At 60.0% G+C, this 12,026-nt stretch overlaps 2 protein-coding genes across 2 annotated transcripts; both read left to right on the plus strand.

The window, feature by feature from the left end:
- Positions 1-658: 658 nt before the first annotated feature.
- Positions 659-3,182, plus strand: LOC117011441 (inhibin beta C chain-like). The gene is given in 5 exon segments (XM_033086815.1): positions 659-697; positions 699-1,151; positions 1,153-1,267; positions 2,438-2,646; positions 2,649-3,182. Coding segments are annotated over 5 exon segments (1,350 nt in total).
- Positions 3,183-10,176: 6,994 nt separating this feature from the next.
- Positions 10,177-11,801, plus strand: LOC117011442 (inhibin beta C chain-like). Its single transcript, XM_033086816.1, is given in 5 exon segments — positions 10,177-10,480; positions 11,044-11,204; positions 11,206-11,271; positions 11,273-11,359; positions 11,361-11,801. Coding segments are annotated over 5 exon segments (1,059 nt in total).
- The last annotated feature ends 225 nt before the right edge of the window (positions 11,802-12,026 follow it).

The raw sequence follows: 12,026 nt of genomic DNA on the forward strand, positions 1-12,026 counted from the left end.
CTCCGTCCCCGGGGGTCTCAAATTCCCCAGGTGTCCCGCATCCCCCGAGATCCTCCATCCCCGAGGGTCTCAGATTCCCCAGATGTCCCACAGACCCCAGGATCCTCCGTCCCCGGCGATCCCAAACTCCCCAGGGGTCCCACATCTCCCCAGGGTCCCTAATTCTCCAGGGGTCCCACATCTCCCACATCAATAGGGATCCCACAGCCTCCAGGATCCTCCGTTCTCGGAAATCACAAATTCCCCAGGGATTCTCCATCCCCGGGAATCCCGCATCTCTAGAGATCCCTCATTCCCAGAGATGTCTCATCCCCCATGGATCCCCCATCCTCAGGTTCCCTCATCCCTCCGGGAATCCCCATCCACCTGGGATTCCCTTCGAGTATCCCCCACTCCCCGGGATGTCTCATCCCCCGGAGATCCCTCATTCGGTCGGGACCTCCCATCTCCAGGTATCGCCCTTCTCCAATGTCCCTTCGATCCCCCAGAACCCCCCTTCTCTGAGGATGCCCGACCTCCAGAGATCTCCCCACCCTCAGGGATCCACATCCCTCGGGATCCCCCACCTCCGTGGTCCCAATACGCCCCGGGAGCCCCCACCACGTCTCTGCCCGTGCACAGCCGGGGTGGCCACCGAGGTGGCACCGGGGTGGCCTCGATGTCCCCGCTCTGCGCCCCCCGAGCTGCGGCACCATCGGTCCCGGCTCCACCTTAACCGGAGCGGCCGCGCCGCGCTGCCCGCGCCCGGGCGGCTCCGCGGGGCGTTTATCTCTCCCGGGATCAGCCAATATTTGTGGCCACGTCAGGAGAACGAGCCCATCCTCGCCCCGTGCTCCCGCTCAGTCCAGTTCTGCCACCCTGCTCCGCTCCCTGCCTCATCGCGTTCGGCTTCTCGGACTGCTGGGACTCCCACGCCACGGGAGATGATGGTCACCGTGGCTCTCCTGCCTCCTGAGCCTCCTACGGATGGCGGCAGCCAAGGGGGGTGGTGTCCGGCCTGCGGAGTGGCAGCGCTGGCCCCCGGAACGCAGCGGGACGCGCTCCTGGCGCTGGCCAAGCAGAGCATCCTGGCCAAGCTCCGCTTGCCAGCCAGGCCCAGCGTCCCCCAGCCCCCGTCCCGGGGGGCTCTGCTGACCGCGCTCCGCAGGATGCGAGCGAGCGCAGCGCTCGGACACGGCCGCCGCCACCCCGGGGATGCTCCGGGACAGCCCAGCCCGGCCTGGGATGGGGCTGCAGCAATACGAGATCCTGAGCTTTGCTGAGTCGGGTGCGTACGGATCCCATCCTGGGGCTGGGAAGGGAGGGAAGAGAGGTGGGAGGTGCGCGTCAGTGCCGGGATGGAGGGAACGCTGCTGCTGGAAGGCGTGAGAAACTCCCGAACCTCCCAAGCGTATCCCAAGAGATGGGACGTGCTGGGGTGGGAGGGTGGCACAGAGTGCAGGTGTGCTGCTCTATCTTGTCACCTGTTGCCCATTTCTGCTGAACCCTCCCCCTTGTGCTGGAGGCTAAGGGTCAGGTGGCCACGTTTTCCTAAATGGGATTTTTAGCCTCGATTTCCTGTCAGCCCGTAGCGTGTGGATGGAGCTCCACAACCCACCGTGCCTCCAAAGCAGTGGGTGCCTCATTTCTCTCCAGAATCTGCTGCCTCTGAGAGGAGAGAACTCCCCAAAACACACTGAGGGCTCCTGAAAAGCACCACTGGAGAAAGAGTTTCCCACTTCTCACAGACAACTTTCCTTTCCAGACTCACCACCCCATCCCACAGAGCATCCTGCACCCTCACTTTCCCAGACCAAATTCCTCGTGGTGAGGTGGGGAGAGGGAGTGGGTCTGCTCCCCTCGCTGGCCCCGTGTCCTCAAAGCCCTCTGGGAACAATGCTGCTCCGTGGCACATTGTGTTCCCACACTCCAGGACAATGGGGAGTTGTCTCCTGGCTTGGTGGAGCGTGGCTGGAATCGAGCCAGGGGTGAACCCAGGCTTGGAGCACGGGGAGGGGGTTGTGTCCTCACGGGCAGAGCTGTGCCAGGAGCCCGAGTGCTCTCATGGCCCCATCAGACCTTTCCTGGCCAGGAGGAGCGGCAGCTCTGCAGCCAGGGAAGAAGGAAGGCTCCAGGGAGACCTCAGAGCCCCTTCCAGTACCTACCTGGGCACCAAGAGAGCTGGAGAGGGACTTTGGACCAGGACCTGGAGTGCCAGGACAAAGGGGAATGGCTTCACATTGGGAAAGAGGAGATTTAGATGAGATTTTGGGAACAAATTCCTCCCTGTAAGGGTGGACAGAGGTTGCCCAGAGAAGTTGCCCCATCCCTGACACTGTCCAAGGCCAGGCTGGACGAGGCTTGGAGTAACCTGGGACAGTGGAAGGTGTCCCTGCTCATGGCAAGGACAAGTTCACCCTTACTTCACTCCTGACTCTGCTCTTGATTCTGTGCACAGGATCCTCCACTTCCCACAGCGTCCACCTGCATTTCCGCTTCTCCCAGGAGGTGGCTGGGAGCACTGAGATCCTGCAGGCCACCCTCTACCTGTTCTGGGCAGCCCCTGGGCCTGGGGCACAACCTGTCACCGTCAGGCTCCTGCAGCCAGACCCAGCAGGGCCAAACATGACGGTGGCCAGCGAGACACGGCTGGAGGTGCAGAAATCCCGGGCTGGACCACGCTGGACATCGGAGCCGCCGTCCGGAGCCTCTTCAGACAAGAGACCCCACGGCTCACGGTGGAACTGGAGGTTCCAGAGGACTTGGGGTCCCCTCTCCTCTCTGACCAGGGTGATTCCCACTGGCCATTTGTGGTGGCCCAAGCCCAGGCCAGGACACCGCACCGCGTCCATCGGCGCGGTGTCGATTGCGGCGCGGACTCGCGGATGTGCTGCCGCCAGGAATTCTTTGTGGATTTCAAGGAGATCGGCTGGGAGGACTGGATCATCCAGCCGGAGGGCTACCACATGAATTACTGCTCGGGGCTGTGCCCAATGCACATGGCCGGCGTTCCCGGCTTGGCCGCCTCCTTCCACACCGCCGTCCTCAACCGCATCAAAGCTGCGAGCGCGGCGGCGGCCGTGGATTCCTGCTGCGTTCCCACCCAGCGCCGCCCCCTCTCCCTGCTCTACTACGACCGGGACAGCAACATCGTCAAGACCGACATTCCTGATATGATTGTGGACTCCTGCGGCTGCACCTGAGCGGTGCTGGAGCGGGTGGGAGGGCAGGACACGGCGGGACAGAGCTGCCTGGCTCCTGCCTGGGAGGCAGGAGCTCTGCCGAGGGGGTTTCTCCTCCTGTGGGTGAAGCATCAAGGGTGATGTTGAATGTGCAAGTGCCCTCCTCTCTCACCTCCCAAAGGGGTTTCCCCCTTTGGATCTGCCCATGGATTCCTCTCACAGCCCCTCAGTCTGCTCCTGATGGACTCCAGAGCCTTCTCCTGCTGGATGCTGCAGAGCTGGGATCAGGACAGTCCCGCTGTCATCCCAGCCCAAGGTTCTGGTGTGCCCTGGGTGCAGCTACATCACCACAGAACCCACCAGCGGCCACCCTGGGTTGTTGGAGCTGCGTGGGGTCATCCCCGTGGTCCCACTCAGCTGAGCAGGGAGAGGAAAGGGAAATCCATCCCAGTGGGAGGAATGTGTCTCCCTCTTCAAGCATCCCAGCTAGCTGGTGTTCAATAAAGACTCCCAGCCGTGCTGTGTGCACGTGTGTGCCCTGTCATTCACCAGCACATCCTCCAGTGCTCCTGGGATGGCACGGGACGGACCCACTGAAAGCCCAGGGAGTGGGACTGGGCTGGGACTCCACACTGCTCCCAAAAATCTCCCATGCTCTCTGCCCCTCAGCTGCCTTTCCTAAGGGGATGCAGAACCCCTAATTCATCCCAGGGCATAGCATGGGAACCCCTTGGACAGAAGTGATTTGTAATTCCCACCAGGAAAAGCATTCCTTGCTTGGACCAAATTCCCCATTCCACCAAAACCACATGAATTTGCCCATCCCTGTCCCAAACCAGGACAGAACTGAGAAACTCTTCTGCCTTTTGAAGTGGACGAACTTTGGGGCAGCCTCAGCACCCAACCCCCCTCACCCCCAGTTCCTCACTGCAGAGCATCCCCTCAGCTCAGCCCTGGCCCGCTGCCCCTCGCCAGCCTGGTGACACCGAAGGGACATGTCAGGGCCGTGAGAGCGGGGGGCAAAGGGCGGCTCCGACACATCTGCCCCGTTACGTAACACAGGGTTCCGGTTTCTCCACCCTCCCCACGTGTCCCCCATGTGCGAGGACTGGAAAAGAGGGGAGAAGGTGCTGGGATGGGATATTTGGGAGGGGGGTCCTGGGGTGATCCCTGAGGAGTGATTGCAGCTTTAGGGTCCACCCTGCAAGTGCTGACCACCAAGCAGAGGTCAGGACAGAGCTGATCCAGGTGGGGAGAGGGTCGGCAGGGGGAGGACATGGTGTCAGGCCCTCTCCCCACCCAGCTTTGCATCCTCTGCCCACTCCAGGATGACGAACCATGAGCAGCTCTGGCTGGATGCACTCTGTCCCATGTGGAGAATGAAGAAGAGAAGAGGCAGGAGCAGGGGACAGTGCTTGGCCACATGCACACACCCTGCAGCAGGTGCTCCCATGAAGCCCCAACAGAACGGGGACCCCCATGTCCCCAGCAGGGCGACCTCAGTCCTGGGATCCATCTGAAAGGGCTGACAACAAACCCCAGAGGCTGGGACAGAACTGATCCAGGTGGGGAAAGGATCAGAAGTGTGAGGAGGTGCTCTCAGACCCTCTCCCCACCCAGCTTCACATCCTCTGCCTGCTCCAGGATGAGCGAGCCACAAGCCACGAGCAGCTCTGGCCGGAGCAGGGATTGTTGTCCTGGAGGAGCTGTGACACCTGGAGAAGGGATGGAAGCACCATGGGCGTGTGACAACCCCCACACTGCACACACCCTGCTGGAGCAGGGACCCCCATCTCCCCAAATCCAGGTGTCCAAAGCACTCCTGCCACATGGGAAGGGAGGAAGGCTCGGGGATCGATCCTGTCTGGGATCCAAGGCCACTTGCGCAAACCCAAAGAGGGTTTGGTGTTTTGTTTTTTTCCCTTCTTTTTCCAACGCCTCATTTCACTGTCTATATTTATTGAACAAACAGCTTCCCTGGAGCCAGTGCCAAGCTTCCTGGGGTGCAGCAGCTGTGGGCACACAGGGACCAGGGAAGGTGCAGGAGAGCTGTTGGTTGGTCCTGTGGGCCCACAGACCCCTCAGCTCAAGCAGCACAGCCCTGAGACACTGAGCTGAGACTTGTCCCACTCCCACGGGAAAGAGGGACCTGGATGCAGCCAACAGCCCCCTCCTCACAGCAAGGGTGGGCAAGGCTCAGGAATTCCAAAATGAGGCTTCCCATGCAGGGTGAGGAAGGTGCAGGCAGAGAAAAGTGACTGCCTGGAGCCAGGGATCTTCCTCCCTGCCATGACACCGTGCTCTGCTGGTGTCCCCTGATCTCTCAGGAGGCTTTGGAAGGGGTGGCTCAGGCCCAGTGCTGGGAGATTGTCCTGTTGGAACCAGTAAGGCACTGGGGAGCCCACCCTGCAGCCCCCATCACTGAGAGATTGTCCTGTCGGGACCAGTAAGGTACTGGGGAGCCCACCCTGCAGCTCTCAGTACTGGGAGATTGTCCTGTCGGGACCAGTAAGGCACTGGGGAGATTGTCCTGTTGGGACCAGTAAGGCACTGGGAGATTATCTGTTGGGACCAGTAAGGCACTGGGGAGATTGTCCTGTTGGGACCAGTAAGGTACTGGGGAGCCCACCCTGCAGTTCTCAGCACTGGGATATTGTCCTGTTGGGACCAGTAAGGTACTGGGGAGCCCACCCTGCAGCCCCCAGCACTGGCAGATTATCCTGTTGGGACCAGTAAGGCACTGGGAGCCCATCCTGCACCCCCAGCACTGGGAGATTGTCCTGTTGGGACCAGTAAGGTACTGGGGAGCCCACCCTGCAGCCTCCAGCACTGGGGTATTGTCTTGTTGGGACCAGTAAGGCACTGGGAGATTGTCCTGTTGGGACCAATAAGGCACTGGGAGATTGTCCTGTTGGGACCAGTAAGGCACTGGGGAGCCCACCCTGCAGCCCCCAGCACTGGGAGATTGTCCTGTTGGGACCAGTAAAGCACTGGGGAGATTGTCCTGTTGGGATAGTAAGGCACTGGGAAGCCCACCCTGCAGCCCCCAGTACAGCAATGCCATGGGGACATGGCATCCATGGAATTAATCCAGATGCAGATGTGACACAGACAGGGACAGACATAATGTCCCCTCGGTCTTGTCCAGGAGGGGACAGATGTGCTGGAAGGATCCTTTGCCAGAATCAACAGCCCCTGAAGCAAAGGTTCAAGCACACTGTGCCAAGTGCCCCCTGGGCAGGTCCAGCTCGAGGGGTGGGAAATTCTGACAGTCCCTTCCCTTGCCTTGAGAAGAGTTAATGTTTAATTCCCAGTCTCATGGCCCATTCCCAGCCAGGGCCACCACTGGTGCTTTTCTCCCAGGAACGAACAACAGGGCAAGAGGAAACGGCCTCAAGTTGTATCAGGAGATGTTTAGATCAGAAATGAAGGAAAATTTCATCATGGAAAGGGTGGCCAAGCCCTGGAACAGGTTGCCCAGGGCAGTGGTGGAGTCACCGTCCCTTGAAGTGTTCAAAAACATGTGGACGTGGCAGCTGGGGACATGGTTTAGTGGTGGCCTTGGCTGTGCTGGGTTAATGGTTGGGCTTAATGATCCAGGCTTTTCCAACTTGAATTATTCCATGATTCCATGATTCTGTGATTCCATGATTCTGTGATTCCATGTTGCTACGGTTCCATGATTCTGTGATTCCATTTTTCCAAGTTTCTGTGATTCCATTATTCCATGCTTCTGTGATTCCATTATTCCATTATTCCACGATTCCACGTTTCTGTGATTCCATGATTCTATGGTTCCATGATTCCGTGATTCCATGATTCCATGATTCTGTGATTCCATGATTCCACGTTTCTGTGATTCCATGATTCTATGGTTCCATAATTCCATGATTCCATGATTCTGTGATTCCATGATTCTACAGTTCCATGTTTCCATGATTCCGTGATTCTGTGATTCCATTATTCCAAGTTTCTGTGATTCCATTATTCCATGCTTCTGTGATTCCATGCTTCTGTGATTCCATGATTCTGTGATTCCAATATTCCATGATTCTGTGATTCCATGATTCCACGTTTCTGTGATTCCATGATTCTATGGTTCCATGATTCCATGATTCCGTGATTCTGTGATTCCATGATTCTACAGTCCCATGATTCCATGATTCCATGATTCCATGATTCCATGATTCCTTGATTCTGTGATTCCGTGATTCCATGATTTAATGATTCTGTAATTCCACGATTTCATGATTCTGTGATTCCATGATTCTGTGATTCATGATTCCATGATTCCATGATTCTGTTATTCATGATTCTGTGATTCCATGATTCTGTGATTCCATGATTCCATGATTGCATTATTCCATTATTCCATGGTTCCATGATTCCATGATTCTGTGATTCCATGGTTCCATGATTCCATGATTCCGTGATTCTGTGATTCTGTGATTTATGATTCTATGGTTCCATGATTCCATGATTCCATTATTCCATTATTCTGTGATTTCATGATTCTGTGATCCATGATTCCATGATTCCATGATTCTATTATTCCATGATTCCATGATCCTGTGATTCCATGAGCCACACTCAGGTGCTGCTGCAGGAGCTCTTGGGGGGTCCTGCCTTAGCCCAGCCAGCTGTCACCTCCAGGTCAGGTCACCGGGTGCCACGTTCGCCCCAACGGCCACGGGGTCAGAGGCCCTGGAGCCATGTGTGCAGCAGGTGCTGGGCCCAGGGGGACCTTGGGGGGTATTTTGGTCAGGTCAGTCCCCGGGCTTTGCTTTCTGGGAACCGCTTAATGAACAACACAATTATGCAATGGGTGCAAGAGCTCTGCGCTGACCCCTGCCCCAGATCCGGGGGCCGGAGCGTGCTGGGGTGCACAGGGTGTGAGGAGCTGGGGATCAGATCAGCTCTTGCTAAGCTGGAGGTGGAATTGGGGTTCATGGGGTGCTGCCCCTTTGGGGACACCCTGCTCCCAGCCTGGAATGGAGGGTGGGTGTTTTAGAGTGTGCCTCATCCATTTTCCCACACTTTGTCTCCTGTTTCCTGCTATGCCACAGCCCCAGCCCTGGCTCTGGGATCTGTCTGGGGTGGGGGAACACAGCACAGCAGGGCAATGGGAGTGGGGCACAAGGAGCATGTCCAAATTGGAGCAGGTACCCAGGTGTTTGGGAGGGGGCCTGAACATGTGTAAGTGGATAGATCATGGAACCTGGGATGGTTTGGGTTAGAGGGACTGTAAGCTCATCCAGTTCCACCCCTGGCTACAGGCAGGGACACCTTCCACAATCCCAGGTTGCTCCAAGCCCTGTCCAATGTGGCCTTGGACACTTCAGGGATGGAACTTCTCTGAGCAACGAGTGCCAACCTGACAGTGAGGAATTGTTTCCCCATATCCCATCTAACTCTGTCCTCTGCCAGTGGGAAGACATCACCCCTGGTCCTGCCACTCCAGGTGCTTTAAGAAGTTGCTCCCCATGTGGGAGCATCTTTGCCTGTGAGCACGTGTGCCCTGTGCCTGGCTGGAAGTGCCACCTGCTCCATCCTGCTCCTGCCTGCAGCCAGGGCTCCCAGGACCCTGTGGGATCCGTGCTCCCAGGCCAGCCTGTGCCCACTCTTTCCTCTCTGTTGACATTCCTGGGCTATTCTGGGAGCTGCCAGCAGGCCCAGCCAGCTGAGCCCTTTGCCCCTTGCTCTGTGGTTGCATCACCTCCGGTGGGTGCTTTTTCCCAGACTCTGTTTACATGGCACCTCTGGCTTGGCCAGGGCCAGGGGCTCCATGTGGTCAAGACCTTGGAGTCGGTGCACGGCGCGGTGGGCACAGGACATGCCGGAGCACTGGCCTGGCAGGGCTTCAAGTTCTCTGGCTTCCCTGCTCCAGCTGGGCTCTGCCAATCCCCCAACACCGTGGCATCTTGCATCACATTTTTTTTTTGAAGTTTCTGCCAGCCCCTGCCCTTCCTCATCCTGCACATCCCGCTCTGAAGAGTCCGAGAAACGTCTTCAGGTTGATGTGACACTGGCTGTCACCTCCTGAGTCCTCAGGACACATAAATCCCCTTTTTACTGTATCAGAGGAGGGTACAGAGTGCACACATTCACTGGCCCTTCCCAGCTCTGCCGTGGGCTGAGGATGGACCAGGGGTGGGCTCAGACCTCCAAACTGAGAGTGACAAAAGCCCAGAGATGTGACAGTCACCAGGAGCTTCAGGGACATCCCAGGAGCCCCTTGATCCCTTTTGGATTCTCTGTCAGCACCCAACAGGACTGTGACTGCCAGGACAGCTCAAGGGTGCCCAGGGGCAGTGCCCAGGCTGGGGACAGGTCTGTGGGATCCATGGATGGGCAGCTTGGCTGCTCTGGTGCTGGGGCTCCTCCACCAGCCGGGATTTGCCTGATCCCTCATTCCCTGAAGGTTTTGGAGGATCCTGCTGCCTGTACTGAGGGGCTGGCCGGGGTTTCTCTCCCCCATGGCAGAGCCCAGCGCACACAGAGCCCCTTCCCCACACAGCTCTGCACATTGCTCTGTTTGCACACACCCTGTGAACCTCCCCTCACCCCTCACTCGTGTCCAACCCACGCGGGCACGGCGGGGACCGGTGCTCGGCCCCCCGTGCGACTCCTCCCGCAACGACCCCACGGTTGGCGAGGACCGGGAACGGGGGAGGATGGGGGGCTGCTCACCGACCCCCCCGCGGGGAGGCGGGGGTGGGGTGCTAATCCCGGTAATCCCCGACGGGACGGGACAGGCAGGTGCGGCGGCCAATAGCGGGGGGCGGGGGGGCGGCGGGACCGCCCCCGGCCGCAGGTGCCCAAAGCGGGCCCCGCCGCACCGCTCCCGGTGCCGCTCCCGTCCCGTCGGCGCCGCTCCCGGTGCCGCTCCCGTCCCATCGACGCGCCCCCGTCACGCCGCTCCCGTCCGCTCCGTGCCGGTCCCTCGGTGCCGGTGGCGGTCTCGCCCCATCAGTGCCGCTCCCGGTGCTCATCCCGTCCCGTCCGGTGGGCGCGGATGGCGGCGCGCGGCTCGGGCCCGTGGTTGCTGCTGATCGTGGTTCTGTGCGCGGCGGCCGAGCCGCGCTGCCCGTCGTGCCCGGCGGCCGTGGAGCGGCGGCTGCTGGAGGAGGTGGCCAAGAAGCAGCTGCTGGAAAAGCTGCGGCTCCGCGATCGCCCGCGGCTCGCCCACTCTGTGCCCCGCGCCGCCGTGACCCGCGCCCTGCGGCGGCTGCAGGCGGGAGGCGCCCGCCGGAGCCCCGATGTTACCGGCGAGGAGGAGGAGGAGCAGGGATACGAGATCATCAGTTTCGCCGAGACAGGTGGGTGCGCGACCCCCGTGGGTGCCCACGAGGTCCCCGACAGGGAGCGGGAGAGCCCGGTGAGCCCCGGGGTGAGGGGTCCGTGTCCTGCGCCCTGGGACCCCGAGGGACGCGCAGCCCCGCTGGGTGCGGGACCCGGAGCCACGCGGGCTGCGCGTAACTCGGGAGTCACCGCATCTGTCGCGCATCAGTGACATCCCGGGGCCGGGATGGAGACGTGGTGCCTCTTCTGCTCCTGCCTGTGGACCCTGCACCCGAGGGGCTGCAATGCCGGTCCCCTGTCCCCCAAAAACATGAGGGTCCCCAGGGTGCCTGCGAGTCCTGAGTAGTTTGAGTCGAGAGCTGCCGAATTAATTTGGGGGGCTGGCAATGTTTCCCAGCCTCACCCCCAAAAACCCCGCGATGAAGGGGCAGGTGAGAACTGCCCCCCTTCTACCAGACAGCCTGGGACAGCTCCTCCATTCTGGAGGCTGCATTCCCAGGGCGAAGCTGGAAGTCTTGGCTCGCTGCACGGCCGGGGAGCATCCCCCAGCGCTCACCTCCTCATCCCTTTCTCCCCTCAGATCTCACATCTCCCTCCAGTTTGGGGCTGCAATTCCAGTTCAGCCAAGCACAGGACCAGGACATTCGCATCCTGCAGGCTCAGCTCTGGCTCTACCTGCGAGTGCCCCGGGCCAGCCTCACCCTGAGGATCTTCCTGGCCGGTGAAGCCGGGGCCGTGGCGGGGGGCAACCCGCACTCTGCTGGGGGAGAGGCGACTGAGCACGGCGGGCAGCGGCTGGCGCTCCTTCCCCCCTCCTGCCCGCCCTGCAGAGCTTCTTTGAGGGGCAGAGCCGGACCCTGAGGCTGGAACTGGAGAGCCACGGGGATGGGAGCGATGGTCATGGCACAGGTCAACGCCAGCTGGTCCCACCAGCCCTTCCTGGTGGCCAAGGTGAAGGTGAGGGAGCCCGAACACCACGTGGCCAAGCGCAGCCTCCGCTGCAGCCAGAACTCCAACCTGTGCTGCCGCAAGGATTACTACGTGGACTTCCGTGACATTGGTTGGAACGACTGGATCATCAAGCCCGAGGGCTACCAGATAAACTACTGCGTGGGCCAGTGCCCTCTGCACGTGGCAGGCAGCCCTGGCATGGCCTCTTCCTTCCACACAGCCGTCCTTCAACCTCGTCAAAGCCAACAACGTCCAGGCATCGGGGGAATTCCTGCTGCGTGCCCGACGCGGCGCCGGCCGCTCTCCGTCCTCTACTTCGATCGCAACAGCAATATTGTCAAGACTGACATTCCCGACATGATTGTTGATGCTTGTGGCTGTAGTTAGGGCTGGGGGAGATGTGCTGGGAGCCCCCTTCTCCAGGAGTGTCCCTCTGGTGGAGGGGGAGGGAGCTGGAGAGCTCCGTGAGCTGGAGTCAGCCCTCGGTGCAATGGACCCCTTTGGAAAGGCTGGGGGGGAGAGGGGCTCGTCAGGGGGAGCAGGGGGCTCTGGGGACACATGGGACAGAGCCAAGGACACGTTGGACTGCCCAAGTCTGGGCTGTGGATGTTG

Source organism: Catharus ustulatus, unplaced genomic scaffold, assembly GCF_009819885.2.
Source record: "Catharus ustulatus isolate bCatUst1 unplaced genomic scaffold, bCatUst1.pri.v2 scaffold_158_arrow_ctg1, whole genome shotgun sequence".
Classification (NCBI taxonomy): domain Eukaryota; kingdom Metazoa; phylum Chordata; class Aves; order Passeriformes; family Turdidae; genus Catharus; species Catharus ustulatus.